This window comes from Eptesicus fuscus, chromosome 10 (genome assembly GCF_027574615.1).
Source record: "Eptesicus fuscus isolate TK198812 chromosome 10, DD_ASM_mEF_20220401, whole genome shotgun sequence".
Lineage (NCBI taxonomy): Eukaryota > Metazoa > Chordata > Mammalia > Chiroptera > Vespertilionidae > Eptesicus > Eptesicus fuscus.
Window position 1 is genome coordinate 11,130,001 of NC_072482.1, and position 27,358 is coordinate 11,157,358.

At 44.6% G+C, this 27,358-nt stretch overlaps 1 protein-coding gene across 1 annotated transcript in view; it reads right to left on the reverse strand.

The window, feature by feature from the left end:
* The window catches only part of TREML2 (triggering receptor expressed on myeloid cells like 2), an 18,019-nt gene extending 4,110 nt beyond the window's left edge, over positions 1-13,909 (reverse strand). Inside the window, exons 1-2 of the mRNA XM_054722049.1 lie at positions 13,705-13,909; positions 2,707-3,027 (exon numbers count right to left, since the gene is read on the reverse strand). Of these exons, the coding sequence (XP_054578024.1) occupies positions 2,707-3,027; positions 13,705-13,762 (379 nt within the window). The 5' untranslated portion in view covers positions 13,763-13,909. The remainder of the gene's footprint in view (positions 1-2,706; positions 3,028-13,704) is intronic.
* Between the last annotated feature and the right edge of the window lie 13,449 nt (positions 13,910-27,358).

The following is a 27,358-nucleotide window of genomic DNA, read 5'->3' on the forward strand; positions in this document are numbered from 1 at the left end:
GAGGGCTGTGGCATCCCACAGTTGTGCCTGACAAGGATGCGTTCCTGAGGGCCAGGCGGTCAGCACAGAAGATGCCCTTTTTTCTGGGCAAGGGAACCCAGAGCAAGCGGCATTGGTGAGGGTGGGCATAGAGGAGGGGCTGACCTGGAGCCAGCTCTCCCACATCATCCTGCTCAGCAGTGGGCAGACCCTCAAAGGACCCTGCAAAGAACTCACAGGGAGGTGCCCTGGGAGAGCCAGCATGTGGACACTCACTTCATAGAGGCTCTCAAAGGCTGGGCAGAAAAGGAGTGGCATCCAACACTAACAGGGTCAGTGAAGTCACAGCCTTCGTTCCTGCCCCAAGGAGTTGGCAGGGGGAAGACGAGGAAAAGGTGACTAAGAGGAACCCCCCTTCCCCACCTCCAGAGAGGAAGGAGAAAGACTTAGACTTCCTCCATTTCAGGTGCCCTGGCCCATGAAACCTGTCTTCAAGGGGAGTAGAAGAGCGCATATATTGCTAGAAGATTCTGGTTTTAATTGGGCTGAGGATTTTTTATTTGCTAATGACTGAAAAGAAATGCATAGCTGGAATCTCCTGAGATTGTCATTAAGAGATGCAAGTTGATATTAGACATAGTACAATGGTGGGGGAGGGAGGGATATGCTGAGAAAAACAAAACAATTTCGTGCTTGTATCCCTATAAGTTGAGAGTTCAGTCAACTGGTTTGAGCTACTTCCCTGGGTCTAAGTCGGAACTAGAGAGAGGAGGAGTGAGATGGGGCTCCACACCTGAGAGACAGTAACAGAGGATGGGGACGCAGGTGGGTCAGGGACCAGCGACGGGCGGTAATGAATTCCATCATCTTTGGCTACTTTCTCAGGCTCTTTCACTGGCCCCTCGCCCTCTCCTGTGCACAAACGTGGGAGGACCGTGGCACTAGGTTCTTGGCCCACCTTCTTCGTTTTCTACACTCAAGGGAGAGCTTTTATAGCTCCTTGGGTTTCTAAGAACTTTATTGAGATATAATTTACATCTCATGTAACAATTCCACTTAGTGTCAATTTCCATGATTTTTAGTATACTCACAGTCATGCATATGGTTATATTTTTGGTATAACCACAGGCAATTTTAGAAGTTTCATCATCTCAAAAAGAAACCCCTCACCCTGTAGCATTATCCCTCAGCCCTAAGCATCCACCAACCTACTTTCTGTCTCTATAGATTTCTCTAATCCCCTTGACTTTAAACTGCCTTTCCAGAGACACTTCCCAGCCCCTCACTTGAGAGCTTCAGGCGGATACATCACCTGCCTGCTTCATTCCTCCATGTGAGGTTGCGGGAGGTATCTTAATGGTCATGGGACACAATAGAGCTCTTCACTTTTCTCCTCTAAACTAGCTCCCCTACCCAGTGCACAGTCCCGCCGTCCACCTTGCTGAGGAAATGGAACACCTTGGAGTCATCCTTGATTTTTCACTTTTGCTCACCTCCCACATGAGCAAATCCTGTCTTGCCTCAAAAAACGTACAGGGTGAGCAGGAGTCTGACCTTCGTCGATTTGAGCCCCTCTTTTGTCCATCTCCAGGGACCACATCCTACTCCAAGACACTGTCATTTCCAGCCAGGACATCCACATGCTCTTACCCTCCACAGTCCCTCCTCCACACAGCAGCCAGTATTGTCTTAAAGACACACACAACACACCCCATTAAGCTCTCCAGTAGCCATTATACTTAGAATAAAACTCAAACTCCTTCATCATGAATTTCAGGGCTTCTGTTTGACTCTCCAACCTCATCTCCTATCATTCTGCCCCACACTCAATATGGACCTGCCTGTAAGGCAGGCCTGCCTTATACAGCCCTCACTCCTTCTCACCTTGGGGCCTTTGCACATGCACTGCCCCCCCCTCCCCCGAGGAAAGACCTTTGGAGCACCCCCATTTCAACAGAGTTAGAAAGCTCTCATCATTTAGGGCTCTGCTTGATGTCATCTGCTCAAGGAGGTCAAGGCTGGGACTTCAGCAGCTCCCCCCACCACTGAGTTACTTTCTGATTTATCACATTCTTTTATTTTCTTAAGAGCATCTATTGTTATCTGCAATTATTGTCTGATGATATACTATTGCCTGTCATCTCCCACAGGGCAGAATTTTTAAAAAATATTTTAAAATTGATTTCAGAGAGAAAGGGAAAGGAAGAGAGAGGTAGAAACATCAATGATGAGAGACTCATTGATGGCCTGCCTCCTGCGTCCCCCCTATTGGGGATTGAGTCCGAAACCTGGGAATCGCACAGTGATCTCCTGGTTCATAGGTTGATGCTCAACCATTGAGCCATGCCTGCTGAGCGAGTTGTGTCTGTTTTTGCTCACCATTGTATACTCAGAGCCTAGAATAGTGGCCAGCATATAATTAGGGCTCAATGAATATACACTAAACTGAAGAAAATAAAGCACAGAGAGTCCTGAGTTCGAATCTCTGCCACTAGCTGGCTCTGTTGTCTTAGACAAGGTCAGAGCCACAGAGGAGTTTTTAGATCTCATTTTCTTTGTCTATAAAATGGTGACAATAATGTTCATGAAGATGTGTGAAGAACTGTGAGAGCCCTACTGTGCAGCGTGCCCACTGATGGATTATTATTCTTGGTACATCTGATGTTAGTGCAGGGCAGAGCAAGGGGGACACCCCCACCCTCCCGGTGCCCCAGCAGGCCTGCTCACCTGGAGACACTTCCAGCTGGAAGCCCATCAGAGGGTAGAGGGTCCCGGAGCTGTTGCGCATGCACCAGTACCGGCCCGAGTCCTGGCGCCTGAGGGCCACCATGGTGATGTTGACCACCTTGGCCTGGGCATCGTCCTGTAGCAAGTAGCGCGGTCCTGGCGCCCAGACCCGGGTAAACCCAGGCTCACACTTCTTCCTCCTGATTTTGCACCAAACCTTGCCCTCCACATGTTTCTTGCGGTTCTTGTAGGAGCACTGCACAGACAGAGTCTCCCCTTCAAAGTGATGCACTTTGGAATACACGCTCTCAGCGGGGACACCTGGGGAGACATGGTGTGTTGAGCAAGGCCTAGTGGGGGGCGGGGGAGCATCATGAAACTTGGAGGGAGAGGAGGTGGGTATTGCCCTGCCGATGTGGGACTCATGGTCCCAGGGAGAAGCAGCCCTTCCCTGAGGGAGCTTCCCAGTCTGAGGGGGCAGATGCAGGCCCTGCCTTCAGGGAGCCCCCATCAGACACAGCCCCTTCTTCATGGTATTTTCCAGTCTGAGGGAAGCATGGCAAGCCCCATGTCCAGAGTCTTGTGGGAAAGACCCAGGATGTGTCCTCAATAAGAGACACGCAGATGCAAGCACAAGTCATCAGGTTATGACATTCCAGAGCACAATAACTTAAGTAGAAAGAAGATTCAACCTTAATTTATTTTACAAACTGGAGGTCCGGTGCACGAATTTGTGCACATTGAAAAGAGATTAATTATAAGAAATATTTTAATATCTCTATTCGCCCTTTCTCTATAATAGAAGTGTCAGGCCGGGCGCCTCGCCATCTTGCAAGGAAAGGAGGATTTTAGTGGAAACCTGACTTTCTGCGACAACTGCAAACACTGAACTGCTGGGAGCACCAGACCACCGGTCCCCTATCAGCGCAAACACTCGGATTCAAAGAAACTCTTCACTGCACCACGGAAAGGTCAGATTTTGTCTGAAATAAGCTGCGGTTTCTAATCCCCGCGGTGGGTGAGGGAAGCGCTGGGTGAGGGAAGTGCGGCAGCCGCAGGACTGGCAGGAGCCGGGAGGTCTGTGCCTAGAAAAATCAGCGGCAGTTGGAACTGCCGTGATCCGTGAATGAGGAGGGGGGTCTTCTGAGCTGCTAACAGAAGTGACCTCTTGAAAGCAACTCATTTTAATCTGACGAGGAGGGTCAGACTAAGAAGTTTCAAAGGAGTGCAGGCTCCTTAGTCTGGGGCACAGACCCACGGTCCGCACACCTGGGCTCTTTCCGGCTCTGATTGCTAAGCCCAATACAGAGGTAAACCCAGGTGGAAACCCTGAAAGACTGCAGGGGGAAGGTGTTTTTTCGGATCCTGGGGCCAGAGCTGCGTGTGACCATCAGAGAGGCAGCTCTGAGGCGCACACCTCCACAAACTGGTAGTGAGTGCCATAGAAGGGGGAAAAAAAAAAAAAAGAAAAAAGAGCTAGAGAGGCCCGGAAGTCAATTCAGAAACACTGCCACCCAGGGGCTGAAACGCTAATTGTCTCTGGTGTAATCAAAAATAAATACGAGAAATTAAGACAGGGCTGGCTTAAAAAGCAGGACTGGCTTCCAACACTGAGGAGCCCTGGAATGAAGCTGAACTGAAATACCGCCCAGACTGGGAAAAAGGCGTACCAAACAGAATAACAGAGGAAGTGAATGACAGCCGCTACTGCACATTTTAGTCTTCCTATTTTTTAATTTTCAATTCTTTTTTCAATTTTTTAATTTTTTTATTCTCATATTTTTTTTTATTTTCATTTTTTGCATCTTTTACTTAAGAAACTAATATTTTTTTCTTTTTCCTCACTTGATTTTCACCTTTTTAATTATTACATTTTTATTTTCAATCAGCACTATTATTACTATTATTTTACTTTTTTTTCTTTTTACTGTCATTAGATTTTCCCTTTCTTTTATTTTTGGATTAGTGTCCTACATTCGATTTGCATCTTTCCCTTACAATCGCTTTACCCTATCTCAAAGCTAAAATTATGCCATCACTCTCCTCCTAACCTTTCCCCTTTTGGTCCCCAGTTTATCTTAACCCTTTCTGGCTTTAGATTTTCCCTACTTTTTCAGTTTACTCCCTGCTAAAACTTCACCCTACTTATATATCTAATTCCCAACCCCCTGCTCCAAATCCATACAAACCTCTCTCTACGCTACCTTTAAAAAATTATTTTTCTCTCGGGCCTTTTGTTGTTGTTTGCTTGAATGTTGATTAGATTGAATTTTTATGCTTTTTTATGAGATTGTTTTGATTATTCTTTTTGTTGGTTTGGTTGGTTCTTTTGTTTGCTTTGTTTTTGTTTGTTTTTTACTTTTGTTTTCCCTTGCCTCACTTGATATTAGCTGCTGTTGCAGTTTGTATTAATCTCCAGGCTCGTGTTGCTGGAATTTGCTGGGAATAGTGGTTGTTCTAGTGGAGTTTACTCCCCATATATATAGTTTGTTCCCCTTTTCTCTCTTAGTATCATTCTTGTCTCTCTTACTTTTTTTTTTCTTTTCTTTTTCTTTTCTGTTTTTTCTTTTCTTTCTTTCTGCTCTTTTCCCAAGTTCAGATTCACACTCTTTGTTGTTTTTTTTTTTTTTCTTCGTTGTTGTTCTTTCTTTTTACTCTCCCTCTTCCACTCCTATTCCCTAATTTGTCTTTCTCTGGTGGTTACCTTTATTGGAGGTTATTAATATCGTGAATACAATTCTGTTCAGTGCCTTGTCTGTTGTGCCTGGTTGTGTTGTATTTTATACCTTTAAATCAACGCCAGAGAGAGAAATCTATATAACCAGACATCCGGAGAAGAGAGACCATGGGGAGACAAAGAAACAGCCCAAACAGGAAAGAGAAGCAGGCATCACCAGAAAAGGAAGTAAACGATTTAGAGGCAAACAACCTATCAGAGAAAGAATTCAGAGAAATGGTCATAAAGTGGCTGAAAAGGATGGAAGACAAATTCGACAATATGAGTAAGAACCAAGAAGAAATGAAGAAGAACCAAGAAGAAATGAAAAATGACATCGCTGCTGTAAAGAACTCAATAGAAAGCATCAAGAGTAGACTAGATGAAGCAGAGGACCGCATAAGTGAGCTAGAAGACAAGATGGAAAAAAACACCCAATTACAACAGCTTCTAGAAACAAAAATTAGAAAGATTGAGGAGAGCGTAAGGGAACTTCAGGACAATACAAAACAAAACAACATCAGGATAATAGGGGTGCCAGAAGGAAAGGAAACTGAGCAAGGAATAGAAAACCTGTTTGAAGAAATAATAACAGAAAACTTCCCTGATATAGGGAAGAAAAAACCCACACAAATCCAAGAAGCTCACAGAGTTCCAAGCAAAATGAACCCCAAAAGACCGACGCCAAGGCACATTATAGTTAAGTTGGCAAACACCAACGACAAAGTAAGAATCTTACAAGCGGCCAGAGAGAGACAGACAGTTACATACAAAGGAACCCCCATCAGACTAGCAACTGATTTCTCAACAGAAACGCATCAGGCCAGAAGGGAATGGAATGAAATATACCAAGTCATGCAAAGGAAGGGTCTAAATCCAAGAATACTGTACCCAGCAAGGCTATCAATCAAAATTGAAGGTGAAATCAGGAGCTTCAGAGACAAAAAAGGACTAAGGGAGTTTATCACCACCAAACCAGCAATGAAAGAAATGCTAAAGGGTCTGCTGTAAAAAAAAAAAAAGAAAGAAAGAAATAGGAAGCAAAGAAGGTACACAGGGATATAGAATAAAAATGGCGTCAAATAAGTACCTATCAATAATAACTTTAAATGTAAATGGATTGAATGCCCCAATCAAAAGACACAGGGTAACAGACTGGATAAGAAAACAAAACCCAGATATCTGCTGTCTACAGGAAACCCACCTCAAAAAAAAGGATGCATACAGACTGAGAGTAAAGGGATGGAAAAAGGTTTTCCAGGCAAATGGAAATGAAAAAAAAGCTGGGGTTGCAATACTTATATCTGACAAATTAGATCTCAAAATGAAGGACATAACAAGAGATAATGAAGGCCACTTCATAATACTTAAGGGAGAAATCCAACAAGAAGAAATAACTCTGGTAAACATATATGCACCCAATACAGGAGCACCAAGATACATTAAAAAACTCCTGGAAGATATCAAAGGAGAGATTGACAGTAATACAATCATAGTAGGAGACTTCAATACCCCACTATCACCATTGGACAAATCCTCTAAACAAAAAATCAGCAAAGAAACATCAATCCTAAATGACTCACTAGAACAGATGGAATTAATCGACATCTTCAGAACATTTCACCCCAAAGCCACAGAATATACATTCTTCTCAAGTGCACATGGGTCATTTTCAAAGATAGACCATATGTTAGGACATAGGCAAAGTCTCTCTAAATTCAAGAAGATAGAAATCATATCAAGTATCTTCTCAGATCACAGTGGCATAAAACTGGAAATCAACTACAATAAAAACAACCCAAAGAAATCAAACACTTGGAGACTAAACAGCATGTTATTAAACCATGACTGGGTTACCAAAGACATCAAGGAAGAAATAAAAAACATCATGGCAACAAACGACAATGAAAACACAACAATCCAAAATCTATGGGACACAATGAAAGCAGTCCTGAGAGGGAAGTTCATAGCTCTACAAGCCTACTTCAAAAAACAAGAAACAATGGTAATAAATTACCTAACCCAACAACTCAAAGAGTTAGAGAGAGAGCAACAAGATAAGCCCAGTGTAAGCAGAAGGAAAGAAATAATAAAGATCAGAGCGGAGATAAACGACATAGAGACCAAAGAAACAATACAAAAGATCAACAAAACCAAGAGCTGGTTCTTTGAAAGGATAAACAAGATTGATGGACCCCTAGCCAGGCTCACCAAGAAGCAAAGAGAGAGGACCCAAATAAACAAAATCAGAAATGAAAGAGGTGAAATAACAACAGACCCCGACGAAATACAAAGGATTGTTACAAAATACTACGAACAACTCTATTCCAACAAACTGGACAACCTAGAGGAAATCGACATATTCCTAGAAAAACACAACCTTCCAAAACTCAATCAGGAAGATTCTAAACAGCTCAACATGCCAGTAACTATGGAAGAAATTGAAGCAGTCATCAAAAAGCTTCCGGCAAACAAAAGCCCGGGGCCAGATGGCTTCACAGGAGAGTTTTATCAAACTTTCAAGGAAGAACTAAAACCTATCCTCCTCAGACTATTCCAAAAAATTCAAGAGGAAGGAACACTTCCAGGCTCCTTCTATGAAGCCAGCATCACCCTAATACCAAAACCAGATAAAGACAACTCAATGAAAGAGAATTACAGGCCAATATCCCTCATGAACATTGATGCCAAAATCCTCAACAAAATTCTAGCAAATCGGCTCCAGCAGTACATCAGAAAGATCATACACCATGACCAAGTAGGATTTATCCCAGGAATGCAAGGATGGTACAATATCCGCAAATCAATAAACGTGATACATCACATAAACAAATTGAGAGATAAAAATCACATAGTCATATCAATAGATGCAGAAAAAGCATTTGACAAAATCCAACACCCTTTCTTGATAAAAACTCTCAACAAGGTGGGAATAGAAGGCTCATACCTCAACATAATAAAAGCTATTTATGATAAACCCACAGCAAACATCATACTCAATGGGCAAAAACTAAAACCATTTCCCCTAAGAACAGGAACAAGACAGGGATGCCCACTCTCACCACTCCTGTTTGACATAGTACTGGAAGTATTAGCTATCGCAATTAGGCAAGAAGAAGAAATAAGAGGCATCCAAATTGGAAAAGAAGAAGTGAAGCTGTCCTTATTTGCAGATGACATGATATTGTACATAAAAAACCCAAAAGATTCCATCAAAAAACTAATAGACTTAATAAATGAATTCGGCAATGTAGCGGGATACAAAATTAACGCCAAGAAATCTATGGCTTTTCTATACACCAATAATGAACTTACAGAAAGAGAGACTAAAAAAGCAATCCCATTTACCATCGCACCAAAAAAATTAAGATACCTAGGAATAAACTTAACTAAGGAGGTAAAAGACCTATACGCAGAAAACTACAGGACACTGAAAAAAGAGATAGAGGAAGAAGTAAACAGATGGAAGAACATACCATGTTCCTGGATTGGTAGAATCAACATCATTAAAATGTCCATACTACCCAAAGCAATCTACAGATTCAATGCACTCCCCATCAAAATACCAACAGCATATTTCACAGACCTAGAAAGAACTCTCCAAAAATTCATCTGGAATAAAAAAAGACCCCGAATAGCCTCAGCAATCCTCAGAAAGAAGAATAAAGTAGGTGGGATCTCAATACCTGATTTCAAGCTGTATTACAAAGCCACTGTTCTCAAAACAGCCTGGTACTGGCACAAGAACAGACATATTGATCAATGGAACAGAATAGAGAACCCAGATATCGACCCAAACCACTATGCTCAATTAATATTTGACAAAGGAGGCATGAACATACAATGGAGTCAAGACAGTCTCTTCAATAAATGGTGTTGGGAAAACTGGACAGATACATGCAAAAAAATGAAACTAGTTCACCAACTTACACCATACACAAAAATAAATTCAAAATGGATACAGGACTTAAACATAAGACGGGAAACCATAAAAATACTAGAGGAATCCACAGGCAACAAAATCTCAGACATATGCCACAAGAACTTCTTCACTGACACTGCCCCTAGGGCAATGGAAGCTAAAGAGAAAATTAACAAATGGGACTACATCAAAATAAAAAGCTTTTTTACAGCAAAAGAAACCATCAACAAAACAACAAGAAAGCCCACTGCATGGGAAAACATATTTGCAAATGCTATCACTGATAAAGGTTTAATCTCCAACATCTACAGGCAGCTTATGCAACTCAATAAGAGGAAGATAAATGATCCAATAAAAAAATGGGCAACAGACCTAAACAGAATATTTTCAAAAGAAGACAGAAGGAAGGCCAAGAGACACATGAAAACATGTTCAAAGTCACTTATTATCCGAGAGATGCAAATCAAAACAACAATGAGGTACCATCTCACACCTGTCAGAATGGCTATCATCAACAAATCAACAAACAACAAGTGTTGGCGAGGATGCGGAGAAAAAGGAACCCTCATGCACTGCTGGTGGGAATGCAGACTGGTGCAGCCACTGTGGAGAACAGTATGGAGTTTCCTCAAAAAACTGAAAATGGATCTCCCATTTGACCCAGTAATCCCACTCCTGGGAATATATCCGAAGAAACTAGAAACACCAATCAGAAAGGATATATGCACCACTATGTTCATAGCAGCACAATTTACAATAGCTAAGATTTGGAAACAGCCTAGGTGCCCATCAGCAGATGACTGGATCGGAAAACTGTGGTACATCTACACAATGGAATACTATGCTGCCATAAAAAAGAAGGAATTCTCATCATTTGCAGCAACCTGGATGGAATTGGAGAACATTATGCTAAGTGAAATAAGCCAGTCAATGAAAGAAAAATACCACATGATCTCACTCATTTAGGGATAGTAAAGAACATTATAAAATGGTGAACAAAAAGATAGATACAGAGACAGTAAAGCATCGAACGGACTTTCAAAGTACAGGGGGAAAGTTTGGGAAAGGTGGGGGAGTTATGAAATCAAACGAAGGACTTGTATGCATGCATATAAGCATAAACAATGGACGCAAAACTCTGGGGGGGGAGGGCATGTGTGGGTGTGGGGTGTGGGGGGGTAATAGTAAGATATGTACACATATAATACCTCAATAAAAATATAAAAAAAAAAAAAAAAAAAAAAAAAAAAAAGAAGTGTCAACCAAATTCACAATCGACAATGACAGATGGAGACACACATGCAATTGGTGCCAGCGAGAGTTTTACATATATAGATAAACTTGCTTAATTGGACCTACTTTCTGATTTAGCTAAACTTTTTCCAGCCCAGTGAAGTCCCCCAACTTCTCTTTCAGGTAATTGTCAGCAACACAGCAGTAAATATCAACATGAAGCAGATTATTATTGTAGGCCATGTAGGGAGAACAAAGGGTGAAATGTTTAACTGTAGCAGTGTTTGACTACATTCGGTGCAGTGAGAAAACTTTCATTTTCAAGTTTCACCATTTTTTACTTCTTTTCAGTCATGTCAAGTTTCTAAACTTTTTCATCTCCATTTTCTGGCTAATGAAAAGAAAATAGGATTCTACCGAGTCTCTTATCTACCTACTCCAGGACTTCTTGATCGCCCCCAACTGCCCCCAATGAGATGAGGCACATGAAAACACTTCACAGACATTTGGTTAAAGTGTAAAATGTTTGCATCTGGCTATAAAGCAAGTCGTGTTCCTGGGATGAAGAAACTCCAAGGAGTCTAGTCACTAGGGAGAGGAAGCTGGGTGTTGCTACATGACATCATTACCCAGCACCCACAGACACTATTTTTGGTCTGGGCTGTGGGCTGCATTTTGTGCCATGAGGTCTCGGCAACATTGGCTGCAATTTGGTGAGCTGTCCCTCTGGGTGATGGCAGGGCCTGTGTCCCACTTAGGGGAAGCTGAATGTTGCTTTGTTGGCACCAAGCCCGCAGTGCCATTTCTTTGTAAATGACCAGTGCGCGTCACAGCAGCTCCTGCATTGAGCATCTGCCCCCTAGTGGTCAGTGCACATCATAGTGACCGGATGGATGGTCAGAGGGACACTTAGCATATTAGCCTTTTATATATATACTAGAGGCTCAGTGCACTAAATTCATGCACGGGGATGTGTGTCCCTCAGCCCAGCCAGCACCTCTCCAATCTGGGACCCCTCAAGGAATGTCCGACTGCCCGTTTAGGCCTGATCCAGTTAGGATCAGGCCTAAACGGGCAGTCGGACGTCCCTCTCACAATCCAGGACTGCTGGCTCCCAACTGCTTGCCTGCTTGCCTTCTGTATTGCCCCTAAACGCTTCTGCCTGCCAGCCTGATCACCCCCTAACCACTCCCCTGCAAGACTGATTGATGCCTAACTGATCCTCTGCCAGTCTGATTGCCCCTAACTGCCCTCCCCTGCAGGCTTGGTCACCCCTAACTGCTCTCCCCTGCAGGCCTGGGTCGCCCCCAACTGCCCTCCTCTGCCCGCCTGGTCCCCCCTAACTGCCCTCCCTTATAGACCTGGTCCCTCCCAACTGCCCTTCCCTGCTGGCCATCTTGTCGTGGCCATCTTGTGTCCACATGGGGGCAGCCATCTTTGACCACATGGGGGCAGTCATCTTGTGTGTTGGAGTAATGGTCAATTTGCATATTACTCTTTTATTAGATAGGATAGATAGGTTCTCTATAGACATCTTTTAAATAGCAAGGTGTCTTGGGTCATTCTAGGTGGTGTTTAACTTTAAAATAGCCTAGCTACATAAAACCCATGGATTAAATATGCCCCAAAGTGCATAGAGCCCTGGCCAGTGTGGCTCAGTTAGTTTTGCATCATCCATGCAACAAGTGGTTGCAAGTTTGATTCCCGGTCAGGGCAGGTACCAGGGTTATGGGCTCGATCCCCAGTAGGGGACATACAGGAAGCAATTGATCAATGTTTCTCTCTCATTGATGTTTTTTTCTCTCTCCCCCTCTCCCTTCCTCTCTCTCTCTCTCTCATGTAAAAATAAATAAATAAATAATGCATAGAAACTCCCACCAGAGTACAAGCCAGAGTGCAAGCATGTCGCACACTGTGCCTAGGGATGAGACGTGGTCTTTATGATCCACAGTCCGGTGGGGAGAGAATAGGACTAAGTCAGATGTGTCGAGTCAGGGGACAGGAAAGAGAGCAAGCTGGGGTCGGGTCCCTCCACCCCTCTGCCTGCTGTAAGCTCAGCACTTGCCCTTTAATACCCCAAAAGCCTTCTGCAAACAAGCACAAATACACAAGTTACTCCCAGTAGGACAGAACAGAGCACACATTTGGAGTCTAAATAAACATGGTTAAAACTCTGATTCTACCACGTGAGCAGATCAGGTTGGTTATGAGAACTATGTCCTAGGACAGTGCCTTAAATACAGTAGGTGCTCAATGAATGCTTCCTTGAGTTGCTCCAGATTTCTCTAGGGCTATGATAACCAAGGGCCTGGCACCCAAGACATCTGCCTCAGTTTCCACCCCAGCTGCCACAGCAGTTAAGGCTGGGAGTAAGGTAACACACACCACTTTGTCCCACACTAATTAACACAGTGACCCAACTCAATTATATGGTAGGTGGGAGGTTTGGGGGCCCCAGGATGGCTCAGCACAGGAGACACTCTTCTGCCCTGGCAGAAAGGGGCCTCCCTGGGGGAGGGGCCTGGATGGGATGACCTTGGAAAGGGTCCCCAGGGTACTGGGTTCATTGGTGTCCACCTTCCAGCCCTCTCCCAGACGGTGAGGAGTGGGTTTTGCCAACCCCCTCCATTCCCAGAACTGAGCAGGAAGTGGTAACTTGGTTGCCATGGCAACGAGGGAGGCAGGATTGGGTGAGCACCCACCTTAAGGAACATTGGTGCCTGTGGGTGGGGAAGCCCTCAGGGATTGCTTTCCCTCGGGACAGGGGGCAGTGGCATCAGCATTCTGAGAAAAAGCGAGTTCAAAGCACACACGCATGATGCAATGATTCCCGTAACAGCCAACAAGGCTTTCCTGACCGAGGCCAGGGGCGCGGCTTTCTGAGTGAGGAACTAGAGTGTCCCCGGTCAGAGGTCCTGAGGGAGCCCTGCAGAGCGGGTCTGAGCTCAGCAGACCTGGGGCAGCTTTGCCTGAAGCCAGGTATTAGGGTGGAACCAGGCTAACCCAACCTCCCCCTCTCCTCCTCCAACTCCACACAATATTATACAAGGCCATTGGACAAGTAAAAGCCAGGTGGGAGGGTCCAGCAAAAGGCCGTTCCCCCACCCTGGCGCCCCCACCTTCTCACCTGAGACGCAGCCCTGGAGCCACAGCAGGAGCAGCAGCAGGAGCAGCGTGGGGGCCATGGCTCCATCCAGCTGCGGACAGTCACAGGCCAGAGGGGCCGACACCTGGGGCCCAAGGTCAGGGCCCCCGGAAGGTGCAGGATGGACCCCTTGGGTCAGCCAGGGGAGAACCTGGGCTTCTAAACGTGAACTTGCCCATTTAGGGAAGTGAGGAAGTCACGGGACCGCTGTGACCAGCAGACCGCAGGAGCCCGCAGAGCATGGGAGGGCGGTGCCGCAGCTGTTTCCGCCCCTCTTCCTCGAAACTTCAGGCAGCTGTGGCTGCACCACCCAGCCTGGGCCCCCAGCCCAGGGAGGACTCACGCTCTCTGGATTCCATCCTGGAAACTGGTCCAATAGTCGTGCTTCCTATTCTGAGACCAGAGGCTGGTGTGAAGTTTCTAGAACCTCAGGTACAGACTTCCCTGGAATGCTCTGGGCTAACACCCAGGGGTAGGGCTTATGTGGCCAGGGTCAGGCATCAGGCATCCTGGACATTGCATTTTTCACACACACATTCAAAGGAGGCTCTTATAAACTCACATTCATTCATTCATTCATCCCTGATGGATACATTCATTCTGGTTCTCTCTCTCTCTCTCTCTCTCTCTCTCTCTCTCTCTCTCTCTCTCTCTCCCTGACTCCTGGCTGGTCAGATCAGAACTGTCCCACTTACACTTACAAATAACCTACATGCTCAAATGCAGTCTTATTTTTGTCACGGTTAGAGTGACAGGAAAAAAAATTCTAAAACTCAGAGCCTAAGCTTTGGGTTCAGGGAGGGGCCTCTGTGCCCTCACACGTGGGGGCACATGCACACACACACTCACACATACACTCACACACATACACACACTCACATATACACACTCTCTCACATACACAACACGAACACACAAACAAGCTGCCTTTCCTTTTCGCTACATGTCTCCCTGGCCCTACCCTTCTCTCTACCTGTCCTGCCGTCCTGCCTACTCACCCACCAGCTCTCAGGAGACTCCTGCTCCCTCTTGCAGGCCTCCTAAAGCAACCCTCCCCCACCGCCTCCCCAGAAGCCACGCCCCCAGCCCCTTCTCCCCCAGCTCTGGCCCCAGCCAGGGCACAGGCAAGCCCACTCCACTTCCTCTGCTCAACCCTATCTCACCGGTACAGCCACCCAGCTCCAGCTATAATGACCCAGCATTTGGCCAAAACCCCGCCCTTCACCTAGTCCCCAGGGCTGAGAATCAAAGGCCACACTACTGACAGCCAGGCGCTGTGTCATCTGCTCCTCCGGGTGTGAGCCCAGGACGATGCGTGCTCCCCCACTCACCTGTGGCAACTTCCTTCCCCTTTGATGGGATCAGAGCAAGAAGCCTCCAGTTTGCATGGCCAGACACAGTCTGGAACTGAGTTTGAGCCTCCAAGTCCCAAACCAAGGAATTTCTTATCTTTGCTGACCCTAAACTTTTAGTGTCTTAACTTACTCGTTGATTCATTCCTTCATTTGTCCTAACGGTCTTATGTGCCATGGTGGTGCCAGGCGTGGGGTAGAGGAAGGAGACTCCATTCAGCTCCCAGAAGACCTGTCATGCTTTCCTCAGCCGCCCTTCCTTTCAACATTCTGCCCCAAGCCTCCGATCCCTGGATCCCCACTGGGAGGCTATCTCACCTCCCAACACACACGCTGTCTTCCTTCCTTCCTTCCTCTTCCTTCCTTCCTTCCTTCCTTCCTTCCTTCCTTCCTTCCTTCCCTCCCTCCATCAGCACAGTCAACACTTCAGGGGTGGGATCTCATTTATCCCTGCAGGGAACCTCACAGGCCTGCAGTCAGCATTGCTACAAGACCCCTGCCGTGTGCCCCGTGTGCCCGCCCAGAGTGAGGCACTGTGAGAAGAGCCAACACAGCGGTGCTAAGGAGGGAGTAAGAACCCAGACACTCTCATTCCTGACAGGGGTGGTGTAAACTGGATTGTATGTTCTCTAAGGGAAATTTGGAAGAATTTATCAAAATCTCTAAAAATGTGTATACTTCATTCAGGCTTTCACTATAAAATAAAATTTTGAAATTTTTTTTTATTGATTTCAGAGAGGAAGGGAGAGGGAGAGAGAGATAGAAACAACAGAGAGTCATTGATTGGCTGCCTCCTGTATGCCCCCTACGGGGGATCAAGCCTGCAACTGGTATGGAACCTGAAAACTAGGTATGTGCCCTGACTGGGAACAGAACCTACAAATTTTAGTGCACGGGATGACTCTCCAACCAACTGGACAGGGCTGGTATCATCCATTTTTATAACATTCTGGAAAGGGCAAACTATAGAGGGGAAAAAACCAAAACAGGTCAGTGTTTGCCCTGACCTGGAATCGAACCGTGACCTCCTGGTTCATAGTTGATGTTCAACCACTGAGCCACACCAGCTAGTCATACAAAATAATTTAATACAGCATTATATTTTTCTGTTTCTTTCTACAAGGTGGGGCAAAAGTAGGTTTACAGTTGTGAGTACATGAAACACAGAGTTTATTCTTATATTATTACTAGAGGCTGATGCACGAAATTCATGCAAGAGTAGGCCTTCCTTCTCCCAGCTGCCGGCACCAGCTTCCCTCCAGCACCTGGGACCCAGGCTTCCCTCAAAGCCCCAGCTTCATCTGAAGGACATCTGGTCTAATTAGCATATTACATTTTTATTATTATAGATGTATTAATTATTGTATTGTTTTCCATACTAACAACTGTAAACCTACTTTTGCCCCACCCTGTATTTCCATTAAAAAAAGTCTCATTTACATAGAGTAAAATTCACTCTTTCCAGTTGGAAGTGCTGGGAGATTGGCATACCTGCAGGGATGTGTAACCACCACCATAATCAAGATATAGAAACATTCTGCACCCCCTAAAGTTTCCTTGGTAGTCATCCCCTCACCCCACCCTCAGTTCCTAGCAAACACTGACCTGTTTTGTTTTTTTCCCCTCTATAGTTTGCCCTTTCCAGAATGTTATAAAAATGGATGATACCAGCCCTGTCCAGTTGGTTGGAGAGTCATCCCGTGCACTAAAATTTGTAGGTTCTGTTCCCAGTCAGGGCACATACCTAGTTTTCAGGTTCCATCCCCTTAGGTTGGGGCAGGTACAAGAGGCAACCAATGATGTATCTCTCTCACACCCATGTTCTCTCTCTCTCTCTCTCTCTCTCTCTCTCTCTCTCCCTCTCTCCTCTCTAAAATCAATAAAAGCACATCTTCAGGTTAGGATTTTATAAAAGGAATGCTCTGGACAGCATTGCTCATGATTAGATCATTGCCCTGCATGCTGGAGGGTGGGGGATTCGAATCTCCATCAAGGTCATGGGCAAAGCCAAGTACCCGGGTTGCAGGCCCAATCCCTGCCCCCAGCAGGGGTGCGTGTGGGAGGCAACCAGTCAATGTGTCTCTGTCACATCGATGACTATCTATCATCTCCCTCCTCCGACTTTTCTCCCCCCTCTCTCCCCTCCCTTCCACTCTCTAAAATCAATGGAAAAAATATCCTAACTCCTTGAGTGAGGATTAATTAAAAAAAAAAAAAAAAGAGAATGATACCATATGGCTCCTTTCACTTAGTATAATGCATTTGAGATGTACGTTGGGTGTTTTAGTAGTTTGTTCCTTTTTATTATGAAGTAGGATCCCATTGTATAGATGTACCACAATTTATTTATCCATATCCCAGTTGAGGGACATTCAGGTTGGTGTCTAGCTGTCAGGGCCAGCCTGACAGGTGAACCGGGCTGAGGTAGGGAAGTGGGAATTGAGAAAAGAAGAAAGACAGGAAAGCGGGATCGGGAGGGCTGCAAGCCATTGACAGACTGCAACAGCTTTATTAACTGTGCAATGCCTTTTATACACTAACACTGACTGTGAGGTCAGTTCAAAGGAATGTACTCTCTGTTCCTCTAATCTCTAAGGGAGAGATAAAGCAGGAAGGCAAATTCTTGGTACAGCAAATCTCAGTAAATAGTTACAGACTTCTGGTAAGTCATGAATGGTCACTCTCATTCTGCTGACAATTGGAAATCGCCATCCAAACAAGTCAGGGAACACTGTGTGGGTAGGGGACTGAATCTTATCAGTCCCTTCAGGTGCAAGTACTCTGTCAGCTTACACCTGGTCTCCAACATCTAGCTTTGAATTATTCCAGGTTAAACCACTATAAATATTGGTACACAAGTCTATATGGGTTTATATTTCACTTGGGTAAATAGAGTGGAATTACTGGGTTATATGGCAAGAGTACGTTCTTCTTATTAAAGTTCGAGTGTTCTTTGTATATTCTGATGTATTCTTTAATTGAATATGTTTTTTGCAAATATTTTCCAAATTTATTGTTTGTCCTTTTATTTTTTTACTAGAGGCCCATTGCACGAAGATTCGTGCAATAGGCCTTCCTTCCCCTGGCTGCCGGCACAAGTTTTCCTCTGGCACCCAGGATTCATGCCTTCACTCTGGCCACAGTGGAGAAGCCAAGCCTTGAGGCTAGGCTTCTCCACTCTGGCTGCAGCAAGGCTTGGCTTCTCTGCTCCGGCCACAGTGGAGAAGCCAAGCCTCTTCTGTCTTCAGTCTTCAGTCATCTTCAGTCTTCAGTCTTCGGTCTTCGCTCCGTGACTGCGTATGCAAATTAACCCACCATCTTTGTTGGGTTAATTTGCATAGTCACTCCTGATTGGCTGGTGGGCATTGTGGAATTATGGTCAATTTGCATCTTTCTCTCTTATTAGTGTAGATTATACTTAGTATACTTCAGGAGCAAAGGCTTTTAATTTTGATGAAGTTCAATATATCATTTTTTTGACTCATACTTTTTCATGTCATCTATATATATATATAATAATAAAAGCCTAAGAGACCATTATGAATGGAACTACCAGAATGACCGAGTGATGGGTCAACCAGTTGCTATGATACACACTGACCACTAGGGGGCAGACGCTCAAGGCAGGAGCTGGCCCCTGGTGGTCAGTGCACTCCCACAGCCAACCTCCTGTGGCTCCTCCCCTAGCCGTCCAGCCCCCATTGGCCCCTGGTGCTAAACCATTTGTAGAGACCTGCTTCTGGGTCAGGGTTTCACACGTAACAGAGCAGCTCCCTTGCTGCGATCTATTGAAAGTCAGCTTGAGATCCAAAGGATTGTCTTGCTCCTGTCCTCACCCTTAACTGGAGGCTGCCCATCCAATGTAGTGGTAGTGCGCAGCAAGGGAAGGAGGAGGGGTGGGGGAGGCGGTTCCTTCCATGCCTGGTCCAGCGACCCTCACCTCCTCTCCCGACCCCACCAGGGCCTTCAGGCCTGGGCTGGGACAGGGAACCCATAGTGGGTGGTGGTGGATGTGGCCCCTTTCCTGGGGGGGGGGGGGCAAGGGTTGGCTCCCTCCTTGGGGTGGGCGGCCAACCTCCCACCATTCCTCTCCACGCCCCTGCATGAATTTGTGCACCAGGCCTCTAGTATCTAATAAATCTTTGCTTCACCCAAGGTCAGAAATATTTATTTAACAGCCCTACAGAGATATAATTAGCATAATATAAAATTGACTCATTTAAAGTATACAATTCAGTGGGTTTTAGTACAGTCACTGAGTTGCACAACTATCACCATAATCCAAATTTAGAATATTTTGCCCAGCTGGCATGGCTCAATGGTTGAGCATTGATCTATGAACCAGGAGGTCATGGTTCAATTCCCGGTCAGGACACATGCCCAGGGTTGCAGGCTCGATCCCAGTGCAGGAGGCAGCTGATCAATTATTCTCTCTCATCATTGATGTTTCTATCTCTCTCTTTCTCTCCTTTCCTCTCTGAAATAAATAAAACTATATATTTTAAAAAAATAAATTTACAACATTTTCACCATCAAAATTAGTTTCCCATTACTGCACACTTAAGGACTTAAAACAACATAAATTCATTTTTTCACAATTCTGAGGTCAGACGTTTGAAATAGTATCACTGGGCCAGCATCACAGTACCTTACCCTTGTCAAGGCTGTGGTTCCTCTGGAGACTCTAGCGAAGAACCCACCCTTTGCCTCTTCCAATTTACAGAGGGGCAACATTCTTTGGCTTGTGGCTTTGTCACTCCAACCTTCAAGGCAACATCTCCAAACTCTCTCTGCTTCATCTTCACATCACCATCTCCTCTGTGCACTCAATCCCCCTCAGGCTTTGTCATGCCCAGGCTCATAATCTAAAATAATCTCCCCATCTCAAAATCCTTAGCTTAATCTCATCTGCAAAGACCCATTTTTAAAAAATACGTTTTTATTGATTTTAGAGAGGAAGAGAAAGGGAGAGAGAGAGAGAGAGAGAGAGAGAGAAACATCAATGATGAGAAAGAATCATTGATCGGCAGCCTCCTGCATGCCCCTATAGAAGATCCAGCCTGCAACCTGGGCATGTGACCTCCTGGTTCATAGGCCAGTGCTCAACCACTAAGCGACACTAGCCGGGATACAAAGACCCATTCTTTATTTCACTAGAGTGGAATCTAAAGAACAAAATAAACAAAATAGAAACAGACGCATAGATACAGAGAATAGACTGACAGTGGTTGGGGAGGGGGAAGTTGAGGAGATGGGTGGGAAAGGTGAAGGGATTCAGCCGTACAAATTGGTAGTTTCAGAATCACAGAGATATAATTACAGCATAGGGAATATAGTCAATAATATGGTGATAACTATGGTTGGGGCCAGGTAGGTACTTGAAGCATAGGGGGGACCAATCTGTACAGTACACGATTTTCTAACCACTTTGCTTCACATCTGAAACTAATACAGAATCATACTGAATATAAACTGTAAGTGGTCTAGTTGGCTTATCATGTTAAGTCTTCTATCTCATTGTTGATCTTCTGTCTAGGTGATCTATCAGTTATTAAAAGTGAGGTATTAATTATCCGATTAATATTGTTTGTCTATTTCCCCTTTCATCTTTGTTAGTTTTTAATTCATGTATTTTTGGAGGACTGTACATATCTTTGAATCTAAAACATGTCTCTTGTAAACAGTATGTAGTTGGTTCATGTCCTTTTTTCCTTTCTTCCAATCTCTACTTGTTGATTGGAGTGCTCAATACATTTACATTTAATGTAATTACTGATAAATTAGGTTCTATGTCTTCCATTTTGCTATTTCTTTTATACCTGTTTTATGTAATTTTTGTTCCTGTATTCTTCCATTACTGTCTTCTCCTGTGTTAAATAGCTATTTATTGGGTACTATGTTGATGCCTTTATTGTTTTTATCCCATTATTAAAAACAAATATATTTTATTTTTATATTTTTGTTACTCTTCACCCAAGGATATTTTTCCATTGATTTTTTTAGGGAGAGTGGAAGGGAGGGGGAGAGACACAGAGAGAGAAACATTGATGTGAGAGAGACACATCAATTGGTTGCCTCCTGCCCCAACTAGGGCCAGAGATTGAGGTATGAGCCCTTGACCCAAATAGAACCCAGGACCCTTCAGTCCACAGGGTCCACAAACCCTTTAGCCCTAGCCAGTTTGACTCATTGGATAGAGCATTGGCCCAGGGACTGCAGGGTCCTAGGTTCGATTCCGACCAAGGGCATGTACCTCAGTTGGGGTGCGTTGAGGAGGCAACCAATCAATGTGTCTCTCTCACATTGATGCTTCTGTCTCTTCCTCTCCCTTTCACTCTAAAAATCAATTGAAAAATATCCTCAAGTGAGGATTAACAAAACAAACAAACAAAACAAAACAAAACAATTTTTTAATGGTTGTCCTGAGGATTTCGTTTATGTTCCACTATAGCTTCATTTCCTCTGCCACTTGTTTTTGCTATTATTGACATGTAAGTTGCATCTTTAAACATAAGCCCACACAGTTTTATGGTTATTGCTGTATACAGTTGTCTTTTAATCAAATAGGAGAGGAGTTATAAATAAATAGAATATTTAGAGTGTCTATTATATTTGCCTATAACTTCATATGGATTTGAGTTACTATCCTTTCATTTCAGCCCAATAGATTCATTTAGTATTTCTTATAGGGCAAGTCTGCTGGAACAGAATTCCCTCAGCTCTCTTTTAATTTCACCTTCATTTTAGAGGGATAATTTTTAGCTACACAGTCCTTAGTTTACAGTCTCTTCCTGCTGGAATAACAAATTCCTAAGCATAGCTGAAATTACTTAACACTCCTTTATTGATTATGGGCAAAATATATAAACCAAAAAAAAAAAAATCAGTAGAGATATAAAATGTTTGAACAAAACTATCAATCAACTTGACTTAATTGACATTTATACAGTTAATAACTGAAAAATACATTATTTTCAAGTACATATTTTATAACATATGCTGGACCACACTATACAACTCAATAAATTGAAAAATATTGAAGTTATATAGAGTGTGTTCTATGACAATACTGGAATTAAATTACAAATAAAAAGGGATACAATATCTAAATACTTAAATAATTGGGAATTAATCAACACATTTATTTCCAAATAAACTCAGGAATCAAAGAAGAAATCATGGGAGCAACTAGAATGTATTTTGAACTTAAAAACACTATATAAAAGTTTTCAGGTACTAGATAAAGCTGTCCTTCTACAGAAATATCAGGTTTAAATGCTTATATTAGAAAACCATAAAGGTATTCTTTTGGGTAGTATGCTAAGTGAAATGAGTCAGAAAGAGAAAGACAAATACAGTATGCTATCACTTATATATGAAATGTTAAAAAGCCAAATTCAGAAAAACAAAGAGTGGCGATTACCAGGGAGTGTGGGGAATGGGGAGATACTGGTCAAAAGGTACAAACTTTCAGTTATACGATTAACAAGTTCTGAGGATATAAATATACAGCATGGTTACTATAGCTAGTAATACTGTGTCATAAATGGAAGTTGCTAAGAGCATACATCTTAAATGTTCTCAGCGCAAAAAAGAAATGGTTGTATGTGGTGGGATGAAGGTACTAGCTAATGCTGTGGTGGTACTCATATTGCAATGTTTAAGTGTAAGAAATCAGCATGTTGTACACTCTAAACCTACACCAGGTTAAGTATATCCCAATAAAGCTGGGGGAAAGAAGAATAGAAAGGTTTAAAATCAGCGCTCTAAGCTTTCACATTAAGACTCTTGAAAAGCAGAACAAATTTTAAATAAAAGTATAGGAAAAAGGAAGTAAAAAAATGAGTGGAAATCAATGAAATAGAATATAAGTAATAGAGAAAACTAACAAGCTAAAGGTCTTTGAAAAAGTAATACATTTGTTAAACTCTAGCTAGACTGATTAAGAAAAAAGAAAGAAACAAAAATGATAAAGGGACATTTCTACAGATTCCTACAGCTATTAAAAGAATGTAATGGTATGAAGTTCTTTGTGCCGATTAATTTAACAAATGGACCAATTAATTGAAACATACAACTTACCAAAACTAACACAAAAGAAATTTAAAATCTGGATAACCTCATATTTATTTTATACAGTTCTTTTCATTCTTTCATATGTTCTTGTTTAATATTTATCTCTGTAATCCATTTAGAATTTATTTTAGATTAGTGTGAAGAGAGGGTAAAATATAATTTTTTTCCAAATAGTTAAATATTCTCCAATTCCATTTGTTAGATAAACACACTAATGTGGCCCTAGCTGGTTTGGCTCAGGAATAGAGCATCGGCCTGCGGACCAAAGAGTCCCGGGTTTGATTCCGGTCAAGAGCACATACCTTGGTTGCAGGCTCCTCCCCGGCCTGGGCCCTAGTTGGGGCTCATGCAGGAGGCAACCAATTGATGTGTTTCTTTCACATGGATGTTTCTCTCTCTCTTCCACTCTCCCTCAAAATCAATGGGAAAAATATCCTCAGGTGAGGATTAACAAAACAAAACCAATAAACGCCCTGATGTGGATGGCTCTTTGTGAGATATGAAATGTGATATCTACACACTTGGACTGTTTCTGGTAACCCGTTACCTCTTTTCACCTCTGAGGCTGCCTTAAACAGTGGAATTTATAGAGATTCACTAACCTCCAAAAACAGGGCACTGCAGGGGGATGCACGCAATGGAATTTGCTGCGGCCCTGAGAAGCAGTGGGCTGGGTGTGCGCCCAGCAACGCGTGAGGCAAGCGCAGGAGAAAAGCATGTCACAATTCCTTTTACAAAAACGAAAAGTACCATCACAGGAACAATACCGGAGGTTTTACGAGGTTACATTCAAATTCAAGGTTAAATGTCAAATGCATTAGAGCGGTTGCCTCAGAGCCGTAGGCAAGTGGGGAGAGGGACAGGGGATAAAAAAACAGAGTGAAGAAAAGAAGCAAAAGTGGTGCCTCACAGACAGGTGACGGCCATGTGGCTGAGCGGAAAGGCCCAGAACGTGGTGTGATCACAGCTCCGTGCTCTGCGCGGCGGCCTCCCTCCGGGCTGGTGCTCAGCGGGCTGCCCTGGGACCACCACGTCGGAGGTTCACGGGGGACACGATTCTGAGTGGGCAATGCCAGGCCTTACTGGATGTTAAACGTTCAGAATATGACGCTGGACTTTTCTTCTTTTACGCATGTGAGCTCCTCTTCTGTTCCCTAAAACATTCATCTTTCACTCTCGGTCAATTATTCTGTTTGTTCAACTTGCTCTTCTCTTTTAGGCTGTGAATTTCCTCACATGTAGAGCATAATGGATGCTCGTTATTCCATCTTCTTTTTTTAATTGAGTTTATTGGGGCGACCTAGGCTAATAAAATTTTATAGGTTTCACGTGTACCACTCTATAACAAGCATTTGCATATTGTATTGTGTGTTCATCGCCCCAAGTTAAGTCACCATTGATCCCCCTTCTTCTACTTCCCCACCCCCCTTTCCCTCTGGTAATCACCTTGCTGTTGTTTGTGACAATGAAGTTTTTTGTTTTTGCTTAATTCTTTCACCTTTTCACCCAGCCCTGCAGCTCTCCTCCTCTCTGACAGCTGTCAATCTGTTCTCAGTATCCGTGAGTCTATTTCTCTTTTGTTTGCTAGTTTATTTTGTTCATTAGATTCCACACGTGAGTGAAATCATAGGGTGCTTGTCTGCCTCTGACTGGCTTATTTCCCTTGGCCTGGTGCTCTCCAGGTCCATCCATGTCCCATCTTCTTTGTGGACAAAAAGTTTTGGGGTAATTGTCTTCTGCTCATGTTTTGAGCTGCTGAGTCATCTGTTCTTGCCATTTTAATTGTATCTGACTTTTTCCCAACTTCTAGGAATTCCTCAGTTTCTGGTCTGCCTTTCTTATTTTCAATTTTAGGGTTTATTTTTAAGTCATTTTGATCTCACTTTAAGATGTCCAGGGTGGGAGGAGGAAGGCCAGTGGGGTTCCTCAGCCATCTTGCTCAGTTTCCCCTACACATTTCAGTTCAAGGGCTTGGATTTGAGCAAACGAGGAAATGCATAGGGACTCGTAGGTAGTGCAGAGGCGAGAAGCGGAAACCGTGAGGAATCGAGGTGTCCAGCTGAGGTGGGGTGAGAGAGCCCGGGAACCCTTAGAGGAGCCGGGCAGAGGAGCGGGCAGGTGCTGAGCAGGGCTTTGGCCCACAGCGTGGAGGTGTTGAGCAGATGCAGGTAAACCTACCGGGGCGGGGGGGGGGGGGGGGTTGGTTTGTGGGAAGGTCAGGGCTGGGGAAGCAGACCTCAGGTACTCAGTACCTGGATGAAGGGTCACCATGGTGTCCTAGGAGCTGTGCAAGGCTGTGGGCTCAATGGTTAGGGCGTCTCTCGGTAGCTGGACAAGGGAAGGAGAAGGAGGGTGCATCCTGAATCCATGGATGAGGCCAAATGCACCCAAGAGACCTGGGGCCCGGGCTGGGCGGGCTCAATCAGAACTCTCCATCACTGCTGTCCCCACCGAGTCCTCGTGACCCTGAGGAGGGAGGAAGAGGAGGAAATTAACAAATGGAAGTGAATCCTTTCCCACCATCTTTCCCGGCCCTTTCACCGACTTCCAGCCACGCCCCTTCGTCCCCTAAACCTTCTCCCCAGCTCTCTGCTTTCTCCTCCTGCCCTCCTTCGCCTTAGGATGGAGAATGAGGCAGAGCCTGCCATGGGGGCTCTGGGAATGTGTCTGTCTCCAAGGTCCATTCCTTTAGAATGGGAGCAGTGAGGCCGAAATTGTGAGAAATAAGGAATATTTAGATTAGACAGTTATAGATTGTCCCACCTCTGTGTTCTCTGGTTCCTGGCCATCTTTCCTGAGGCAGAAGCTGTCCCAGCTCCGTTGCCCCGCACCCCAGTCAAGCCCCACCCACTCACCCTGCGCCCAGCGCCTGTAGCTCAGGAGGACAAACAGGACTGACAGCACCAGGCCCTTGGCCACGAAGAGTCCACACAGCACAGCCACCAGGACGCTGGAGGCAGCCCAACAAGGGGCCAGGGGGGCACTTGATTTCCTGGTGGGAGGGGAGAGGGAGGATGGGCCTGGGCTGGGATGTCCGTGGCTCCTACAGCGTCCCGGAGCCAGGTCCCTTGTGGCTGGAGTGGCTGGTATGTATCAGGACCCCCTGAACGGACTGTGCACCCAGGAGAAGGGAACAGGGTTCCAGGGGTGTCTCTGAGCCTGTGAGGAGACCGGTCATAGGGAATCCAGCAGTCTTGGGTGGAGGAAAAGCCTGGCTCCCGGCAGAGATAGGGACCCACCTCAGTGGGGTGGGAAGGACAGAGCCGGGCGAGTAGGAAGAAACCAACCAGCTTGGCAGGGCTGTGAGGCGGGACCATCAGCAGGAGGCTACTGAGGCCAGAACAGAAAGGCAGATTTGGGGGTATGGGGTGTGGGAGAAGGCTACAGAATCAGAGTAAGGCAGACCAGGTGTGGGAGCCACGCAGAGGGCCCCAGGGAGGACTCTTGGGTTCCAGCAGTCGGGAGCCTGGGTCTGTGTTGCTGAGCGGCTGAGGGACAGTTTGGGACCAGCTGGCTCTATGCGACCTCTGGGCCTCATCCGCCCTGTGATGGCTTGGATGGTCCCTACAATGCTGTGGGAATGCTAAGTGCCCCCTCACTCTGTGGGGCGGCCAGGGAGGGAGGAAGGACTGTGGCCCTCCCTCTGCACTCGCCTCGGAGTTCCTATGTGCAGTGCCCGCACCATGCTGGGTGAAAGGTGTAAACGGACACTTCCTGGTTGTTTTAATTGCTATTTCTTTTGATTTTTAATAAGTGTGAACATCACTTGGGTGCCTTTTGGATTTCCTCTTCTGTAAACTGCCTGTCACGTGCTTTACCCATTCCCAGTGGGATGCCTGTCTTTCTCTTGTTGCTTAGCATAGCTCCTTGAGAATGCATTACCATGGTAGTTGCAGGCATTCTCAGTTCATTTTTTCCTGGCTTGTCATCTGCTTAAGAGCTTTTCCCATAGTGTTGTTCATTGAATAGAATCCTTCAAACTTGATGTAATCATTTTAATTCTTTTTTTTCTCCTTATGATTTGTGCTTTCGAACTTTGTACTAGAAGTCCTTCCTCATCTCTAGGTCACATCTGCAGTTTCTTTGTTCTATTAACTTAATAATTTAATTTTTCATGTGTATATCTTGAATTCATTTAGAGTTCATCTTTGTATTTAGTGTTAGGTAGGGATCCTGTTTTTTTGGTTGATTATTTTATTTTTAATTGA